Source organism: Phyllopteryx taeniolatus, chromosome 15 (genome assembly GCF_024500385.1).
Source record: "Phyllopteryx taeniolatus isolate TA_2022b chromosome 15, UOR_Ptae_1.2, whole genome shotgun sequence".
Taxonomy (NCBI): Eukaryota; Metazoa; Chordata; class Actinopteri; order Syngnathiformes; family Syngnathidae; genus Phyllopteryx; species Phyllopteryx taeniolatus.
In genome coordinates, this window is record NC_084516.1 from 3,002,358 (window position 1) to 3,022,735 (window position 20,378).

At 44.1% G+C, this 20,378-nt stretch overlaps 3 protein-coding genes across 10 annotated transcripts; 1 reads left to right on the plus strand and 2 right to left on the minus strand.

Annotated features, from left to right (window-relative positions):
* Window position 1: 1 nt before the first annotated feature.
* On the minus strand, window positions 2-4,820 carry nsa2 (NSA2 ribosome biogenesis homolog (S. cerevisiae)). Its single transcript, XM_061747146.1, has 6 exons — window positions 4,661-4,820; window positions 2,918-3,105; window positions 1,773-1,923; window positions 1,521-1,700; window positions 598-790; window positions 2-208 (listed from the first exon to the last, which is right to left on the minus strand). Exons 1-6 carry the CDS (start codon window positions 4,661-4,663, stop codon window positions 141-143), a joined length of 783 nt encoding a protein of 260 aa, XP_061603130.1. The 5' UTR covers window positions 4,664-4,820; the 3' UTR covers window positions 2-140.
* A 229-nt stretch (window positions 4,821-5,049) lies between these two features.
* gfm2 (GTP dependent ribosome recycling factor mitochondrial 2) lies at window positions 5,050-12,296 on the plus strand. 4 transcript variants are annotated; one of them, XM_061800154.1, is made up of 20 exons: window positions 5,050-5,245; window positions 5,319-5,400; window positions 5,542-5,587; window positions 5,837-5,934; window positions 6,017-6,142; window positions 6,609-6,742; window positions 6,841-6,929; window positions 7,070-7,130; window positions 7,666-7,848; window positions 8,237-8,317; window positions 8,923-9,071; window positions 9,520-9,660; window positions 9,791-9,890; window positions 9,966-10,128; window positions 10,201-10,277; window positions 10,638-10,776; window positions 10,854-11,036; window positions 11,377-11,492; window positions 11,572-11,754; window positions 11,939-12,296. In XM_061800154.1, exons 1-20 carry the CDS (start codon window positions 5,237-5,239, stop codon window positions 12,065-12,067), a joined length of 2,289 nt encoding a protein of 762 aa, XP_061656138.1. In that variant the 5' UTR covers window positions 5,050-5,236; the 3' UTR covers window positions 12,068-12,296. The 4 variants fall into 4 exon arrangements, with proteins under 4 accessions (XP_061656138.1, XP_061656140.1, XP_061656139.1 ...); XM_061800156.1 differs by having other exon boundaries at window positions 10,854-10,988; XM_061800155.1 differs by having other exon boundaries at window positions 6,654-6,742.
* A 7-nt stretch (window positions 12,297-12,303) lies between these two features.
* hexb (hexosaminidase B (beta polypeptide)) lies at window positions 12,304-20,029 on the minus strand. 5 transcript variants are annotated; one of them, XM_061800159.1, is made up of 14 exons: window positions 19,666-20,028; window positions 18,521-18,660; window positions 18,185-18,250; window positions 17,878-17,924; window positions 17,636-17,746; window positions 17,455-17,556; window positions 17,071-17,203; window positions 16,140-16,320; window positions 15,972-16,058; window positions 15,829-15,901; window positions 13,425-13,605; window positions 12,846-12,936; window positions 12,586-12,690; window positions 12,304-12,512 (listed from the first exon to the last, which is right to left on the minus strand). In XM_061800159.1, the coding sequence occupies exons 1-14, from the start codon at window positions 19,923-19,925 to the stop codon at window positions 12,449-12,451; spliced, it is 1,641 nt and encodes a 546-aa protein (XP_061656143.1). In that variant the 5' UTR covers window positions 19,926-20,028; the 3' UTR covers window positions 12,304-12,448. The 5 variants fall into 5 exon arrangements, 4 of the variants coding, with proteins under 4 accessions (XP_061656143.1, XP_061656144.1, XP_061656145.1 ...); XM_061800160.1 differs by lacking the exon at window positions 13,425-13,605 and adding an exon at window positions 14,356-14,533 and having other exon boundaries at window positions 19,666-20,027; XM_061800161.1 differs by lacking the exon at window positions 12,304-12,512 and having other exon boundaries at window positions 12,606-12,746; window positions 19,666-20,029.
* Window positions 20,030-20,378: the final 349 nt, after the last annotated feature.

The window sequence follows — 20,378 nt, forward strand, 5'->3', positions numbered from 1 at the left end:
CTTGTATTCACGTGTGTGTTTCAACATCAACTTTATTGGTATCAAAATGTTGACAGTTTAGACAAACAGCCCCCCCCCCCCAAGTCCTCACGTGCAGCACGTCCTGACCGGGCAGTCTAGTTTTTTAGGAATAAAGTGTCTTAAACCAGCAGGACCCCGTTGATGCAGCCGTCGTTCTCGGGGTTGTTCGTCACCTGTGCGTATTTACCTGAGAGGGGGAAAACATTTCAATTAGATAATGATTTGACTTGACCTTTTGGAGCAGTTATTAATGTTTGTGGTTCAAATACGGTCGCAATCGGACAAGTTTGTCCTTGAAGGAAATGTGGAAATGGCTGAAATGACCTTAAAAAGGCAGACTTGTCTTTTCACGCAAGATTTCTTGAGACTTTTGATGTGGGACTACTCTGATAGACGTTTTTACCACATTTCATGCTGGTAAGTGGAAAAGGCCTGATCTAGAAGGGGAGTTTAAAAAAAACAGACAAAAACTCTAGGACGAAAGCAGTCTTTGAAGGACCACTGGAAATGAGCCCGAAACGGCAGACCCGCGCTATTGAAGTCGCAAGAAGTGCGTCGATTGCCGTCGGCCCTTACCCCACACGACTTTGCCTCCCTGCGTGACCAGGCCCAGCTCGCTGACGTTGACCTCCAGCACGGTGCCCTTGGTGATGACGCCCAGCGAGGTGTAGAGCGGCGACGACGGGTTCTTCTTCACGCCCAGGATGGGAAGGCAGAAGGTGGCCTTCAGCTCGGGGTGCGTCACGTGCGCCTTCTTGAAGCGCAGGCCCTGGACGAACAAATTGGTAAAGGTCGCAGCCAGGGGTGGGACGAAGGCACATAATATGCAAAGGTCGCGGGTCAAATTTGCAGCACTCTATATGTCTATGTTAGCCACTTGGCACTCATAGTAAGAAGACATGTTTCATTGACCTACCGGTACGTTTCGTTTAATCGGTTACTGATTGCGCAATCCATTTTTTATGATTATTTTGGGGGGGATTATTCATCAGCGAGAGACTTCTGGCTTGGGCACAGTCACATGACGGCACGCAAACGAGAAGAGCTGCCACACGCCGTCGTGCGTCTGCCCAAAAAACATCCTCATTTCAGCCTACAAGAACTCCGCTTCCAAACCGAGGAAACACAGCTCGCGCTTTTCCGTGCTATCTCCGCCCGCTGAGCCGATTTGCTGTTTCACAATGCAGTGAAGACAAAAAAAGCTAATTGAAGATCATTTCTCGGGGCTGAATTAGCACTAATTTCTTATTTTATAAAGACTAGATTGATTATTGTTGGGCAACACCTGTGCTCTCACGTGACAAAACAAATCGTAAGTTACTCAGCACTTGAGTCGTTTTTACACTGAAAGTAACGATTTGGACGACTACTTTTTGGGTAAACGGACTGCACTTCTATAGCGCTCACTTGAGTCATATTATTCAAAAGTAACAGTACGCTTAGTCGAGTCCAATTGTTGGCGGCCGGAGTCGAGTTTTGCGCCGCGAGCGCGGGCTCACCATAGGTCTGATGAAGCGCTCGTATTTGGGGGGTTTCCGCGTGAAGCCGTCGCCCACGAAGCAAACTTTGGTCACCAGCCTCTTCCAGGCCTTCTTCTGCCGCTTGCCGGTCCGGATGACTTTCAGAACCTCCGTCTCGCCCTGGGCTCGCACCTTGGGCAGCGGCACCTCCCATTTGCCCTGAAGGACGAGTTCAAGGTCAAAAGTGTAGAAAACCAGCCGGGGGGGGGGGGCAACGGGAGCGGGACTCACCGCCTTCTCTTTGCGCTTCTGCTTGATCATGTTGGAGAGAACTTTGGCACGGGTCTGACCCTCGCGGTCCAGCAGGTAGGCGGGCACGGCGCCCTTGGGGGTCTTCTCGTCGTCCTTCTGCCTGGTCTTCCTCTGCTCGTGCATTTTGATGCTGCGCACACATTTTACGTATATTACTCAACGTATGACATTTGAACTGAATACACGACAATTACCTAACATCATTATACATACATTACAAATTAATAACAGCTATACCTTTCTGGTATCTTGGGAAAAAATTTGTGTAAAAAAGTCTTGTATGTTTTTGTATATTTTGGAGGGGAAAAAAGCTGTCATTTAATGAGAATATTATCATAAAATCATTTTTTTAAAAGAATATTTTTAAAAAAGTAATCTTTCAAGAGTATTTATAAAAACACATTGGTAATTAATTTTGTTTTTTTTTGGGGGGGGGGGGAATACATTTGCATATTTTTGTGGAAAAAAAATAAAGTTGCAATCTTATGAGAAAATAAGTACTACTGCTACTCACAAATTCACGTCCGCAATTTTTTTCTGAACCGATCCTCTGCTATTCGCAAAAAAAAAACAAATTTTTGCTGTTTTTGTCCTCAGGCCAAAGCCATGTCTAATACAAAAGTATTGTTTGTCTTATCTATAGGCAATTATAAAGCATTTTGGACTAAAAGAAAGTAGAATATTTTCAACCAAAACCTGTATTTGACCAAAAATTTTGTTTTGAATAAAAACATAACAGTATATTTTCAATTAAAAATTAATATACTGTACTTTTGACTAAAAATATTTATATATATATATATTTGATAATAGTTTTATTTTTGACAAAAAAAAGGTACATATGCTATACTTTAAAATGCCTATTTATGCTTGGTAATTTTTAGTCAAAATCTGACCGTGACCAAAACAAAAAAATAATAATGACATTTAACTGATGATCATGTACGGAAGTGATAAAGATAACACTGGGGGCCTTTTTTTTCAACAACAGCTAAAAAGCCGCCCAATGACAGCAGAGCGTAGCGGCGCGCGAGGGGCGGTCTTAAACAGAACCCCTCGTCAGGAGTAATAGGTGCCGACCGCGAAGAGGCCGACGTTGGAATCGCCGGCGGCGCGCCACTCACGTCTTCTTCATCTGGATCTTCTCGGCGTGCCGTTGCTTGTGGTAGAGTTTGGCCTTGAGGCCGATCGTCTTGCGGGCCTTGTGCGAGCGGCTGTGGGCCTCGCGGCTCTCCCGCTTGCGCTTCCTCTCGTGGTAGTCCAGGCGGTAGCCGTGCCGCTTGCGGTGCAGCTCGATGTGCTCGTTCTGGGGCTGCGCCGCATCGGCGACAAACAAACACAAAAAGTCAACAACATGACTGGACGGCAGCAGAAATTGGACACTTATGTAGTATCATACATTGGAGGGAAACGGTTTTGTGTTAAGAGAAATAAAAAGTCACAAGCTGATGAGGATAAACTGGAGTTTGAAGATTCCTCCCCAAAAAATCTTTTTGCCACTACCGCTAATCATAAGAGAAAAAAAAGATGAGAATAAAATTGATTAGTTGAGAGAATTGAAATTATATTTAAAGAAATGGAGTTTTACATTTTCAAGTATATTTTAGAGGGGGGAATTACCTATTTAAGACAAAAGTTTTATATTTGAGATTTTTTAAAGTGATATTTTTAAGAAAAAAAAACAAAAATGATTTGAATATTTTGGATGTTTTGTATTGTGAGAAAAAAATAATTGAGAACATTGTATAACATCCACAAGTAAAGTTGCATATTTTGTTTTGCATTTTTAAAAAAAAACAATCTACGAGCATAAAAACTATTTTAGGAGAATAAAGTCAGGTATATGAAGAAAAAAGACATTCATTTAAAAACATTCTTCAGAAAAAACCCCACCCCCCCGACTCCAGCACCCGCCCCCCCGCAGGAAAACAAGGAACGCTCCCCCTCAACTAAAAATGCGCACTTCCCCTATACACTCAAGCCTTTCCCGTATCACCAACATCCCGCGCCACCCGAAACCAACAAATTAAAAGTGACCCAAACCTCCCCCAGAGATTGAAGCCAAAACACAATGATAGAACGAAACTCCAAAGTTCGCATCAACATTTTACCTCATAACTAACGATCACGGAACAATAAACCGGGCACAAAAATTATGTCCTATTTAATTGTGCGGGGGCAACATTAGCACGATGGTCGGGCGGAGTTAATATGATGCCCCCCGAACCAGTAACGCCCGAAGACAACACATCCGCCCCCCCGAAGATAATACATACAAAACCCCTCCCCTAGAAAAGTTATGACCCCCTGCATAACATCACATAGTACCCCCCTAACCATAAAATTCCCCAAACTCGCACTAGATGCCCCTCCCCGCCACACTAAAATCACGCCCCCACCCAAAACGACCGCCACTGACCCAAACGTAAAACCGCTGCCCAGATACCAATTCCAAGGCGCGTACAACTCCCCCCCCCACCCCCCACCAACCAGACAAAACATTGAATCTTTACAGACTGGAAAATGTAACAACACACAAAAAAAACCAAATGTCTTTCTGTAAATCATCAGCTGACATTAATTAATGAACATTATCGCTTAAAAATTGACAGGCGGTAAATTGAATGTTGCTAGTATGCAAATTTAGCACAGTCAACGCAGTCAGTTTGCATGAACAGCACTTATTCGAATAAACAACTAGTTCTAATGAGCCTTAGACGCTCATATGAGCAGAAAACGTCATTTTCCACGATGTGTACACAACTTCAGCTTGAGGCAGCCACATGGAGGCTAGCTAGCTTTAGCATCGGGTGCCACCTACAATATTAAACGTCGCAATATGGGGCCCAACATATTTATCTACTCACCATGTTGCGTTGCGAGTGTTACGATGTTCAGATGAAGTTGTTGCTGGTGTAATAAAAAATTGCTCAGACGTCGACAATTTGATGTTTGTTTTCTCGAGGCTCGGCTTGTTTAGATGTTGATTAGCTCGAGCCGAGTTGTAGAGGAAATACGTCAGAGTAGCTTTCGGTATTATCCGGCTGTTCAATGTGAGCGTCGTTATAGTTCCGTGTAATGTATACATTCAAATACACGGATAACATTGTTATTAACAAAAATACATTACTATTTGTGACATAATAAATTTAAAATATTTTTGTATGATTTAACAAATAAAAATGAAGACTTTCTGCGTAGTAAATATTTATTAAGGAAGCAAATACAACGTGTCCGTTTCGAGGGGGATGTATTTTGGAGCAGTACCCAATAGAAATTTGACTTTTGATAATCTGGAATGGTCCGTTTAGTGTTAATGTTTTTAATTTTCGACCAGAATACATCATTAAAATATCAGTCCAGGTTTAAATAATCCTTCTTGTGAAGAATGACAAGGCGGTCAAACGGATAATATTACGCGGGCGTCATTGGCAATTTAAAGGATGATTTGGGTAAATTTATGAACCGTGCTCTCAATTCTAAATACGTGTGTTATTGTCGTGAGATGTTCACTGTCCTTTGCAGGAAAAGTATTTCTTGGTACTGCGGTGCTGCAGATGGAGCGCGAGTAGGTTTCTCAAGAGGAATTACAGCTTTCTTCCTGGTGGTAAATTATTTTATAGAGTCTAGGCATTTTCATGTATTCATTAATATTAAGAATACACTTAAACAAGTAAAAAAAATAAAAATAACCTGGCTGTTGATATGTATGAATGGATGACCCCATCTAATGACCACACTTTTATAGATGACGTGAAATCTCTGCGGTCTGTGATCAGCCCGGATGTGTCCAAGTAAGTGGCTGAGTAATTTTACTCCACTGTTGTTGTCTCCCTTCTTTTTAACTTATTTTTACACTTGCATGACCACTGAAAACACAGGCAAAGTAGTTTTATTTTATTTTAGTGGTCTCACACAGTGGTTGGCTTATATACGACCATAAGAAAAAAAATTTGTTGTTGTATTTTAGTTTAGTTATTAGTTAGTTGCATAACTTTTTTTTGCCTTTTTTCTATTTGTATGACTTCCGAAATGTGTCATAGGATCCGCAACATCGGCATCATGGCCCACATCGACGCGGGAAAGACGACGACCACGGAGAGGATGCTTTACTACGCCGGCTACATCAGAGCGCTGGGAGGTGAGTGCGCGGATGGGAGGAAATAAACATGGCGTCAAGTCGCTATTTTTTGTTGTGGTTGTTTTTGGCAATGTCCTCCCAGACGTGGACGACGGCGACACGGTGACGGACTTCATGGCTCAAGAGCGGGAGCGCGGGATCACCATCCAGTCGGCGGCGGTGACCTTTGACTGGAAGGGTCACAGGATCAACCTGATAGACACGCCGGGTACGCAAAAAATATCGCTTTTCAAATGGGACCCACATTTTCCAATTGTCGTAAAAAAGTCTTGACTCGCTTTTTTAGGGCATCAGGAACAATAAAGAAAATATGGTATAAATAATAGCTTTGAAAACATAGTGGTTATAAAAAGTCTACACACCCCTGTTCAAATGCAGGTTTTTTGTGATGTTTAAAAAAAATAAATAAAAAATGAGATGAAATAAATAATTCCAAAACTTTTCCCACCACTATCGTGCAGTACAACTTGGATGACTCCATTGAAAAAAGGGTAAATAAAAAGAAAAAGCTTACAGTAGATAATGAAGTTGCAAAAGTGTGCACACCCTTTTATTACGGGGTGTGGCTGTGTTCAGAATAAACCAGTCACATTTAATCTCATGTTAAATGATTGTCATATTTTGTAATTTTCATCTAATATTGTGTACTTTTCCCCCTAATATTTTTTCCACAGCACTTGTGTATTTTGTTTCACAATATGCATCCACAAATATACCAGGTCACGTGGACTTTACTCTGGAGGTGGAAAGGGCTCTTCGGGTTCTGGACGGGGCCGTCGCCGTGTTCGATGCGTCTGCCGGCGTCGAGGTTTTCATACTTTCGGCTAAGAAACATATTTAAAAAAAAAAAAAAAAAAAAAAAAAAGAAGAAGAACTGTTTTAATCTGCTCAATGTGGCTCCATTAGGCTCAGACTGTGACCGTGTGGAGGCAGGCGGCGAAGCATCACATCCCGTGCGTTTGCTTCCTGAACAAGATGGACAAGCCCGCAGCCGAGTAACGGAACAATCCACTGAAACATTTTTTTTAAAACGGATTGAAATATATATATATATATATATATATATATATATATATATATATATATATATATGAATGGATTTGTAGAAAGAAAAAAAAAATTTTTTTTCTTTCAGCCTCAATTTCTCCTTGGAGAGCATCAGGCAGAAGCTGAAAGCCAATCCGGTCCTCCTTCAGGTAGGTAACATTTATGCAAAAATGTTTAAATTAAAAAATTAACGTTTTTTCAAACGTTACCAACATTTCTATAAAAAAAGTACCAACATTTCTATAAAAAGGGTAACCCCCCATAAAATCTGAATATTTTCCATATGGTTACATCTGCGCCATGCTCCTTGCAAGTGTTTTCATTTTCATTTGCGCGTTTGGCTGCATGTTCCTTCCGTTCAATAAACGACCGAAAGCGCATCAGTGAATGTGGCTCTCGTTACCCCCCCCCACACACACACTTCACTCGAGCAGCAGATTAATCTGAAGCACGCTCATACCCTAAATTTTGGCTAGCAACACAAAGTAAAAATAAATAAATAAATCTAATCTTAATTACACTCACCAAATGGAATCACCACTTTTTAAAATTTTTTTTTTTTAGAAAAAAACAAGGCCTCTACTTGAGGTGTGGATGAAGCAGCTAATATTTCATTGAAGTGTGGAGGTCACAATTTGAGGAAATGCAGTATTGTACAGCTGATTCAGCTCTCCTGCTTTGTAGATTCCTGTCGGCAGAGGCAGGAACTTCTCCGGTGTGATCGACCTGTTGACCAATCAGAGGCTGACGTGGAAGCCGACGGACGACGGGCGCGCTTTTGAAACCAGACGCCTTAGCGAGTCCCAGCAGGAGGAAGCGGCACTCCTGCGGGAAGTCCGGCAGGCCAGAATGGCTTTAATTGAGCAGGTGATGCCAGATAGCGGCAAAGCCCAGGCTAATGGGAAAGTAGTCATTGGTGTCAAGGAAGTATGTTGAGTGGTACATCTAGACTGGATGAAGATGTTTGTATTTCGGAGTTTAGCCTGGGTTGGTAGCAAAAGTTACAGAGAGTCTTCGCCACGTGTGTTTTTGCTGGTGCATTTTTCTTCAATCGAATAACCCGTAAGTCATTTATTTTTAAGGCTAATGTAAATTGAGTTAAAAATTCTATTCAAAGGTTTTGGGATCATAGTTTTTTTATATATTTACTTTCAACTATGAATACAGCCAATTATAAACATTTCGACTGAGTGGATTACAGTCAAGTACTGTATTCATCCTTACTTGAACGTAAATGTTCTATTCCCACTTTCAGGTTGCAGATCTGGATGATGAGTTTGCCGAACTGCTGCTGAGCGACTTCAGTGACAATTTTGACGCTGTCCCTTACATTAAAGTGAGTTGTGCGGCCATAATGTGATTTAGCCTTGTCCATCAGTGTAGTATATATTGGTTTAAATCGTATAACGATTGGACAAAACCTGTGCGACTCGTTCGTCTTTGAAGGATCCCTCGAAATATCCAATGACGCTAAAATGGTCGCATTGAAGCAAAACGGCAGACTTTCTGTGTTTTCGGGCATTGCTCATTGAGACATTTTTGTAGGTCTACTAGTAGAGATGTCGCTCAAATGTCATGTTGTTAAATGAAACTGGTTTAATGGGCTTCTGACTAATTAGTGTCAAAATGGCCAGCATGACCCTTAAATGGCCGCTTTTAACTAAAATGGCAGACCTCCTGTGTCTTTCCAGTAATGTCTCTTTGAGACTTGTTTTGTTTGGAGATGATAGACGTGTCTACCAAATTTCACGCCGCGATGTGGAAATCACTTTGCGGGCTGAAATTTCAAACTGTTAACATTAGGGTTTCGACTTTTATGGCGAGTTGTCAAACTTTTGCCCATGCTCGACGCAAAGTCAAACGTGCTTCAGGGACTCCATTTTCCAAATGTCCCAGAGAGCGCTATCGTCGCAGGCCTACTAAACAAGGTTTTGTCCTCAGCTCCGAGAGGCGGTGCGGCGGCTCACTCTGGCCCGTAAAGGCGTCCCGGTGCTCTGCGGAAGCTCTTTACGCAACAAAGGCGTTCAACCGCTCCTGGACGCCATCACCGCCTTCCTGCCGGCCCCCGACGAAAGGCCCCACGACCTGGTGTGAGTGAAATATGCTCCCTCCTCGACTTGACTTGGACTAACTGCAATACTTTTGCCACAATAACTTGGGACTTGCTTGAAACTTAAAGATTACAACTGGACTTCCTTATGACTTGCTCATATCGCTGATGTCAGGCAGAATCCTCGCATATCCAAAAACATCACGTTTCAGAAAGAAATAACAAAAAACGGCATGTTTGTTGATCCATTAACACATTCACTGCCATTGACGGCTTTAGAAGTCAAATATCCATGTGAACTGGGAAGGCTGGCAGTGATTAACATTGCATCGTTTTCAAGCCATTTTCAATACTTTAGATTGATCAATAATTTGTAAAAATTAACAGACCCACGAGGGGACTGACCAATAGTACCAATTTGTGGAAAAATATAAAATGGACCAAATTTGGAGATATGGGAGTTACTCCCACTTCTGGGCTCCGTACAGGCGCTGGTACAAGGACGACTTGTGCGCTCTGGCCTTCAAGGTTCTCCACGACAAGCAGCGCGGCCCGCTGGTTTTCCTTCGGATCTACTCGGGAACGCTGAGAGCGCAGACGGCGATGCACAACATCAACAGGAACAGCACGTACGTCCCGATTAGCGCTGCTGTAAAAATAATCGCACGCAAAAAAAAAAACACACTCAAGTACAGATACCTGAAAAATCAATGTAAGTACAGTCACAAAGTATTTGTACTTTGTTACATTCCTCTTCAGCGAAAGGTTGAGCAGACTGCTGGTGCCTTTTGCCGACCAACACGTGCAAATCCCCTCGATGACGGCGGGAAACATCGCCCTCACTGTCGGACTCAAGCAGGTGAACTTCGCCTCGTCCTTGTCACGTCCTTCCTTCAATGTGGCGCACACGAACGCATTCTCTCCTCTCTCTAAGACGGTAACTGGCGACACCATCGTCTCCTCCAAAGCGTCGGCCGCCGCCGCCGCCCGCCGAGCGCAGACCGACGGCCGGACCGGCGCGGTCCTCTCCGGGGTGGAGGTCCCCGACCCAGTCTTCTTCTGCACCATCGAGCCCCCCACCATGGCCAAACAGGCCGGTGAGTTTGCCAGTGAGGCTTCTCCCGCCATTACTCGCTATTCGCCGCAATGTGTTTTTGTTTCCCACCTAGATCTTGAGAATGCGCTGAACAATCTCCAGAGAGAAGACCCCAGTCTGAAAGTCCGGATTGACCCGGATTCCGGACAGGTATGACCGCATCAGCCACGATTCCATCGCTTTCGCACTGCCAGTCAAACCTAACCTTTACTCGCATGAAACACTACACACATTTCTTAGACCCAGGACATGGGTCTAAGATTTAATACCTTAATATCTAGAAGTTGATCCACTAATGTTCTGTCTTCCGACAAAGTATCAGAGGTTGGAAGTAGGCTGTGTGAACGTTTATGGTGGAAACTCACTTCTCAGGTCCCGTTTTGTCGAAAGCAACTGTTGCCATCTGTCACATACGCACCTCCGAAGCACCGCTTTTCTAGAGACTCAAGACTAACCCTAACCCTGTGTGAAAGGCACTGCCAACTGAACCTTCCGCTGTGCCATCCTCAGACTATTTTGTGCGGCATGGGAGAGCTGCACATCGAGATCATCCACGATCGAATCCGGAGGGAGTACGGCATCGAGACCCACCTGGGCCCGCTGCAAGTGGCGTACCGGGAGACCGTCCTCCACCGGGCCGCCGCCGTCGGTACGTCGATTTGACCGCCCCTGAAATTCGGACCCGGTTGCTTTGCTGCCACGGCCTCTGTGTTGCTTGTGACGCAGACACACTGGACCGCGCAGTGGGCGAGAGACGACACGTGGTGACGGTGGAGCTGGCCGTCCGACCCGACCGCGACCACGCCGACGGGTCCCGTCGACTGACGTTCGCGGAGGAAGCCGCCGGGACCTTGTCGGAAGGTATGAGGGAGGCGGTGGAGAACGGAGTGCACAGCTCTTACCTCCAAGGTGAGCACAGTCTTTGAAGTAGGGCGAGGAGATTTTATTAATTTGAGTTTGTCAGGACAATTGAGACCAAAGTTGACTTGCAAATATTGTATTAGTGAGAAAGCTGGTACGGTGGGAGGGGGGTATTACCTCGGTAATACGACCTACTATTGGTACTACTACTTACACACAGTTGACACATTGACAGACAGTGTGAAAGTGTTTCTTGTACCTGTACAGATGCCATCTTGCCTCAGATACTACCGCCGATGTTGGGAGATTTCATTCCGTACCTTTACGTGCATTGACTGCCAGCGTGGAACAGTATTAGTGTTCTGCATTCTTGTCTTGACTTCTCCAGGTCCATTGCTGGGCTCCCCTCTGCAGGGCGTGTCCACACTGATCCAACGGGTCAACATGGAAGCGGGAACTTCTCCGGCCATGGTTTCCGCCTGCGCGTCTCGTTGCGTGCTGAAGGTTCGGGTCTTGCCGCGGCGCTTTTCAAAGGGCGTCTTTTCCCGACGCAAATCTACAGCTGTGTGCCCATCCTGTGAAGGCTCTGAGGCTGGCCGGAGGGCAGGTTCTGGAGCCCGTCATGTCCATGGAGGTGACGGTGGAGGAGCAACACCTGGGCGCCGTGCTGGGCGACCTGGCGCAGAGGCGAGGCACGGTCCGGGACATCCGCAGTCGGCAGGACGACAAGGTGCTGCTGGCCAGCGTGCCCTTGGCGGAGACCAGGGTGAGTCCCAAGATCTGCGTGTCGCTCCGTCAACTGGTAGATTACGGCCAGGGACCAAATGTCGTAGACGAGTAATTCTCTTCGTTTTTTCAACCATTCATGTTTTTTTTTTTCTCCCTATCCTCAGCTATTCGTTGAATTACTCACAGATTTTTGGTTTTGTGCTCTTTCTAAACCACGCAAGGACTATTCCACAGTCCTGCGAACATTGACCTCGGGGAAGGCCACCTTCTCCTTGGAGCTCGACACGTACGAGGCCATGAGCGCGCACGAGCAGAACACGCTGCTGAAGCGAATGGCCGGCTTGCTGTGATTGGCTGCTGATTTGGACCGAAGGCGTGGCTACAAGGACCTTCTATGACTCTGGACTTGAGTCAGGGTTTCCATGCGAGAGGAAGCCGAAGCACCCGCAGAAAACCCACGCGAGCATCAACTCCACACAGGAGGCCGGATTTGAACCCACGACCTCCAAACTGTGAGGCAGACGTGCTAACCGCTCACTTGAAGTGCTTTTAATGATCGTAATAAAAAAAAGAACAGTATACCGAGTCAATTTGTCAGCATTTATATTTAGTCTTACAAAAATTACAAAAGAGTGCATTGATCAGAGAGCGCGTGTGCGTATTCAAAAATAAAAAGGTGCGACGCCACACATGATTCCTCAATTTCTCCCTCCGCGTCTTCCTCTTCCTCCTCAGATTCCCTTGTACTCGTGGGGACAGTAGCTGGAGAACAATGGCTCGGCGGGGATCCCGCGCCTGCCGCCGAGGGGGGGAGGGAATCCTTAATTCAGTTTTCTCCAAGTGGAAAAACGGAAGCGTGGGCACTCACTCGACCATGCGGCAGCGGTGCGAGGACAGCCTGTCGTACGCGTCGTTGACGTCCGTCACGTTCTTGGCGCTCCACAGCCGCTCGGCAACGGCGCTGGCGCGAGGCCTGGTCATAATCATACGACAATTCCATTGGTGACAATGCCGCCGTTCAAGCAAAACCTGACAGATGAGTAATTACATCACAGCAGTGGAGGTAATGGTTGGAGTGGTTCATTTCGATACAGACAAAGAGATTTTTTCCAAATGGGAACTTCGTACCAGAGTCGCGGCGTGAGGTTGGTGGCGTCCACGTACTCCCCCCACAGGCAGGCTTCTCCGCCGATCACCAGCTTCTTCTGCTCCTCGGTTCCTATTTAGGAAAAGCAGAGAGGATTTAACTACGCTGACATTTATTAGTACTTTTTTTCCCACCCCCCCGGTTTCTTTCAACAGGCTTACACTTTGCACAGGAGCGGTTTTAACGTTTCGTATGCGAGTCAAGGTTTTGGATAGCTCATAATAAATCTGCTTTTGCTTCAATATGTGACAATCGTTCCAAAAGACGACTTACGTAGACAAAGTATATGAAATCAGTATATAATATACCTTCGGTTGTAGCAGGCACTAAAATGAGCAAGCAACAAGACTGACCTTTTGATGTTTTCCATGACTGCATATAAATTTGACTTCACTTGACTTGTTTGCTGAATTAGTTGTTTTTTCTTGTTTTCCAAAATAACATTCAAATATGACTTTGGCAAATATGCTATTAGGCTAACGAAATGTTAAAGCATCTTGAGGAGGGATGGATTGGGTTTGCGCCTTTTTAGAGGTTTGGCTGTATTTTGGGACACAAACCCTGGAAGTCCTGCGGGTCTGCGGCGTAATGGTCCCGCCAGTCCTGGCCGTAGGCGATACGGTTCAGGTACCAGGGGGTGGACAGCAGGGTCCGGTAACCCGCCGCCGTGACGTTGGCCATCTCATTCTGGTATTGCTGCTGGGTGCCTTTCCACACGTGGATGAGTGTGTCTGCCTTCAGCTACACAACACACACAAGACAAGCGGCCATGTCATCGAGCAGGGTGTCCAAAGTCTGGCCAGTGGGCCATTTGCAGCCAGCCACAAAATTGTTTTACGGCCCTCGGCTCATACGAAAAAGAACATTTTGAAGCGCTTAAATGTGGGTGTCGCAACCTTAGCTACCTGTGGGCAGTATAATACAGACATTCGGGTATACATGGAGAAGGGCACAACTTTTCAGTAAGATAGAATAATATTAGTCATTTCTTGGAGAAGGGAAAGAATATATGCTTGTGAGAAGTTGCATTGTCTGTCTACATGCGCTGCTCCATCGCTTGTGTTCAAATAGCCATAGCTTAAAGGATTATACCACCGCGGCACAGATGCTATTCTTTATTTTTGCATTGTTTGTTAGCATCAAGCTAAGTGGACTTTCCTAAGGCATATCTACCGGTGCATTTCAATCAATTCGAATACTGTAAGAGAGTTCTTTGCATTCCAGCACTCCAATTCTCAAAGTGAAACTCATAAATCATACAGATTCATTCAACACAAGAAAATACTTTTCAGGACGCCAATTCCAATCTCATTTTCATTTTTAAATCTTTTTGACTGCTTCTTATGTAGCATTCCAATTTCCGGCAAAGGTTTGGACACCCCTGCGACAAAGCTTAAACGGCCTCGTCTTCCTTAACATCCCCGTCACGCCTGTGCACTTTTAAGATGAAGCCTGTTGAAGAAGCCTGACGCCGCCAAAGCTCGGACTGACCGTTGAATTTGAGCGGTTCCACCTTGTAGTACTTCAGCCAGTCTTGGGTGTAGCTAATATAATCGAGGTACCAGGGCGACGAAAGGATGGCGGTGAATCCGGCCGCCGTCACGTTGTGCAATTCTTCGCCGTAGTCGGCGCCGCCCATCCACACGTGCACCACCGTCTCCGGCTTGAGCTGCAACGTGTCAAGCTTAGTGGCGCCACTTGTACCTCGCTACACTAACAGGAAGCTTTATTATTAGGTACAGCTCGACTGTATCGCGTGAAACGATACGAACTACTCATAAACTGCTGGAATAATAACCACTGACTGTTTAGTGCTCAAAGTTCCCAAGCCAAAGACTGAACTTGGTAACACGGCTTTCAGTTTTTTTTTTTTTTTTTTTTTTTGCTACATACTCCTGGAATGCTTTACAGTAGTGGTTCTCAAACATTTTACCAAGTACCACCTCAAAAAAGTACATTATACCATCATGACCAACATTTAAAAACAGTGGCGTAGCCTAACTTCATTATAAACATGTCAGTCATTTGATTTCTAAAAAGTATATTTATATTATTGTAATACACTTTAACATTGCACCGTATGACCATTACCACTGTGCTTAAATATAGGCGTACTTAAACTGTACTTAAATAATGATTCAATTAAAATGTATGCGAGTCAAATAAAAATAGTATCTCAATAAATGTTTGAACATAAACAGTTGTAACAGATGAAATGCAAGTGTATAGTACTTTAAAGTGAAATATAACTGAACTGTACTTTAAAAAAAAGAAAAGAAAGTTTGAACATTTAATGCAGTGATTCCTTGCTTACCACTGGAGGGAGCCCTTGTACCATTTTGAGAATCACATCACTACAACTCAAACTCAACACAATTGTTACCAGGTAACATTTCAATGATATGTTCCAAAACAAAAAACAAAATCTGTTTTTAATAATGTTTGTTCTGTAGTTGTTTCCATTTCTGTATTACGTCTTCGAGAATTAATTCAAAATTAAGGGTTGCCCTCAATGATCCCTTTGAGATTTAAATAAAGGTGCGATATTAAATAAAAAAAGGTTTCTTTTGAAGGCTTGATTGATTTTGTATAACAGTCCACCAGATGGTGCTAAGTAAGCCTTTCTCTGTTGCCTGCGAGGGTGCTTCTCTACCGAAACGCTAAGCGAGTGACGCTATTGATGTTGGTTATGGGTGCGTCCAGAAAACAAAGTGTGTGTGTGTGTGTGTGTGTGCAAAGAACTACTTCACCCTGACATAGTAGCAGTAGTGTTAGCCACGATAGACTTTCATGAGACAGGAGCTCTCAAAACGCTGAGTTTCGAGTTTGTGCTCTAATTCTTAATTCTTGGGCTAGTTTGACAAACGTAAGTCGCGGACATGTTATTTAGACCCGTGGGAACCCTTTTAAATTGCGAAAAGCAACGCAAAATATGCCTCGTTTGAGTCTCAATCCTTCATTTACCTTCACACCATTGTCGAAGACCTCCTGCCAGATGACGCAACCCTTCTTGGTGGAGGCCACGATATCCAAAAGTCTACATCAAATAAGAGGCATTGATATTTATTGTCAGCGATTCAGCCTGGTGTCACATTTTCCATCCCCACCTTTGGATATATAAGGACTCCAGCTCGCTGTAGTTTTTCCCGAAGCCTTGCTGCTCCATGAACCTCTGGATGTCAGGGTTGGACTTCCTGAAAAGCCGAGAAGACGGCAAGTCAAGTGTGTCGCAGGAGTCGTTCGCGTATGCGCGGGGGGTGACGGGTTGCTCGCACCAGCAGGTGAAGTCCACCTCGTCGCCCCCCAGGTGAACGTAGTCATCGGGGAAGACGGCGGCGACCTCCTGGAAGAGGCGCCTCATGAAGTCGTAGGTGGTGTTGATAATTGGGTTGACCGGGCCGAAGCTGCCCGACGGTTCGGAGCCGGCGAAGCACGGCGTTAGAAGATCTGCCTGTCCTAGGGAGAGGTGCCATTGTTAACGCTGCCGTACTTGAGTCTATAGACTAGCGTTTCATAACCTTTATTACACTACAGCGTTGCAGAACAGCTACAATAAATCAATTGAGCAACTATTTAATGAGATGCAGTTAACAAATACATTTGAATTAACCAATTTTATGAAGTCAAATTTATTTATATAGTGTCAATTTACAAAAGACGCTATCTTAAGCCATGAGAGAACAATGGGCAGAACAATAGCTGACACTTGCGTAAAAGACGACTGGTAAAAGTACTGATTCAAAATTCAAATCCAGGTCAAGAACCAAACTCCTCATACATTATATATCATCATCACTGTTGGGCAGAAACCTTGTATGTCCAAATTTGGTCAATTTATATTTTTTCACAAATTCATACTACTGGCCTGTGCCTGTCATCTCTCATTTTCACCCATTATTAACCAATTTAAAGTGTTGCAAATAACTCGAGAGGCCAAATGTATTAACGCTCTTGTGTTGTAAAACTCACGCTTCTTGCCTCACTCTGCGCAGAGGGGATTGAAAGTCCGGATGCTTTTTAGACAATAAAAAGGTGAAAAGGATAAGACAAGAACCATTTGAGTAAAACTCTTATTCAAATTTCTATTCAGTCTAGTCATCCTGGTCCCCATGCCCACAAATAGCTGGGGTTCACTATATTTGTGGACCGGAGACTTTTCTAACGACCACTTGACGATGAGGACGGTGGCTGGCGACGGACACAAACCTTTGCCCCAGGACTGCGTGTGGCCCGGCGTGTCAAACTCGGGGATGACGCGGATGCCCCGCAGTCGAGCAAACTCGATAATCATCTTCACGTCGGACGGCGTGTACACATGCGTGTACGGGTGGTACGCCCCCTGTAGGGGAAGTCGTGAAAAGACATCATTCGCGTGTCGCAAAGCCACACACCCTCGAAATGCAGACTTGCCCATCACAGCTTGTTAAACGAAATGACAATTTTGAGGCGTCGTTACCATTTGCGACGCTGACAAGACTTAGCTCATTAACCAAAATGATAAAAAGGTCTACTACGAATGTGAGGCCTCGTTACTATCCGTGGCGCTGAGCTAACGTGGCTAGCTACGGTAAGCCTAATAAGACCGCCGACCTTCTGGCTGAGGTCCGGGAACGTTCGGCTCAGGTACGGGAAGGACGGATCGTCAACGATGTGCCAGTGGAAGACGTTGAACTTGTTCATTGCCATTGTTTCCTGGAGTCAACAAAATATTTTGGAAAAAGTTAACAGATTAGATTGTTACTGTTTTTTTTTTTTTCCGTTTTTTGCATACCAGATTGTCCAGAATGACTTTGACGGGTAGAAAGTGTCGCGAGGTGTCCAGCAAGACGCCTCGGTGTGCAAACCGGGGGAAGTCGCTGATTTCGGTAAAGTTGACACTTTTCTGGGAAGATGAACGCAAAGGTGAAACACACAAAATTAATTGGGAAGAATTAACAAATGAAAGAATGAACGACACACACATTGTGAACGTTCATTCAAGAATTAATTTTCAGCCTAACAAAGTCCACTTACTGCTCCGAATTGATCTTCGTACACCAACTGACTAAATGTTTCCAGACCTTAAAACAGACAAAAGCAATCTTGACTGAAACAAAAATGACAAGTTTGCAAAACATTTTTCATTTTCTTTTTTTTTTTTATTTCAACCGTTTTAACGCAAATCTTTTTTTTTTTGTTACGAAATCTTAGCCTCCTCATTCCTCTTTTTGAATTATGAAATAGAGCTTCAGCAACTTTGAGTGATTCACGAGGCACACACACGTTGCAGAGATTGATAGAGAGAAAACATAATAATAAAATAAAGGAAATAGCAGCGCACCATGCAAGGCGCCCCAGACTTTCGGCGCCTTCAGGATTGCGTAGGGCTGAATCACCAACAGTTCATCTGAAGACACAAACATGATTTATGAGTGGCGTCATCTCGTGATATGATGTGTAAGCAAGCACTTTGAATACGTTTATGGTACACTAAAGCTATTAGAAGAAGAAATGGCGACCAGTGACAGATCACAGAACAGGAAATGGATCCTATTCCGACGTAGACCCGCGGCAAAAACGACTGTCCTGTCCTGGCTGCTCAGTACAATACAGCTTCATATAGCAGCTGCACACCAGCGAAATAAAGCGAGCGCAGGTTAGCGACCGGCGAACTTACATGACTCGTCGGACGTCACGCTGGGATATCGGTCACATTCCGAGTCCGGGTCTGTGATCAACACCGCCAGCCCCAACAGTTCTGGTGAGTATTTCCGTGGCCATTTTGTTTTGACCTCGCCAAAAATGTACTTGTAGTACCTGGAAAGGAAGACACCCCGAAAAAATGATTATGCGTCACCCACAGTGATGCCGGATACTTTGTAACACGTTACGTCAATAAGCAGGACACTTGGTACGCGTACTTAGCAGATGCATTAGTGGGCTGTACTTGTAAGTTTGGACTTTGTCCTTACTTATCATTGACTTGAATCCTCCTTATTGTATTGTGATGCGACTGCCAAGTTTTTTGCTGTGCTTGTATTTTGTGCATTTGTTCAGTATCCAGTTCCCTTAATGGAGAGCCATTAAGGGAGTCTATCGACAGTAGTTGTTAAGTTTGTAATTGTACTGTGTTCTATCCTGCATACTTTGTTGCTTTTTGTAGCCACTGGAATGTTATGAAGTAAATTGTGCTCCGCCTTCTGGCCAGCGAGTATTTTCTGGTTAACTAAAGGTTTTGATTGATTTTTTTTTTTTTAGGTTGTTATATGTCTTTGTTATCTTTGTGTATATTTTGGGGTACCGAGTTTTGTGCCAGGTTGTGTAAATGTGTGGCGCTGGTTGACATTAAAATTGCTTAAATCGTTATGTTTGCCAGTGTTGGGAAGTACCAAAGCAAAAATACTTTGTTGTAAATTGAGTAAATACCTGAAAAATCAACTTTTTAAATGTTTGTATTTCGTTATTGGATTTTTTTCAAGGTATCTTCTCCAAATTGTACTTTGAAGTACAGGAAGATTATTCATAGTTCGATAATGTACTTTTATAGATTTTTTCCCCTGGTATCGTCTCCATTTAAAACAAAGTATTTGTACTTTGTTACTTGCCACGGCTGGCAACATAAAAAAAATAATAATAACAATAAATTTAAAATTTTAAATACAATGAAAAAAAATAATAAAAATACAATAAAATTAAAATTTAAATAATATAAAAATTAAAATAACAAAAATGGATTTAAATTAAAAAAATAAATTCTAATTAAAAATGTAATTAAAATTTAAAAAAATGAAAATAAAATTTCAAGAATTCTACCAATGTCACCTCCTGTAGGCGTTCTGTAACAGGCTGCAGCTCGGCCCCAACGACGACGTTTTGCCGTCGAAGATTTGAAAGCTGGCGGCGGCTAACGTGAACGTCAGGTCCGAAGCGTCCACTCGCTGGGGAAGCGGCCACAAAGAGCCCCATTTGGAGGGCTGTCGGCTCCTGGCGAGCTCCTCGTCGAGCGAGGCGTCGTGCCGGAGCCCCCCGCAGGAGGACGAGACCACCAGTAGGACGAAAACGTTGACGGGAGAAAACATCATCCGCCGAAAGGACCGAAAAAGAGTCACGAGACCCCGACGTCGAGCGGAGGCCCGGCAACGTCCAATGCGGGGAGCCAAGATGACACAGCGGAAGTAAATTTGCCGAGGCGGAAGTCATATTTTAAAGGGATCGCAGTTTCTCTGCCGGCTCGTCAAGAATGACAACATGTCGTGTTGCTTCTCTTTTTTAGTGCTCGCGAAGAAACAAATAAACGTATTTTGGAGTGTCTCGCTTCATTTCAGTGACGTTGTTATGTGTTTCACGCTCTGAAATCAATCACATCGGCCACTGGGTGTCAATGTTGCCACATGTATTTTTTTTCCTTCTTCCAAGAAATGCAACAGTGACAAAAGCCGTCTTCCCAGCCAAATGCACGTTTTACATGACAAAAACCACATGACACACTACCAAACAAAAAGTATATACAGTGGCATCTTGACTTACGAGTTTCA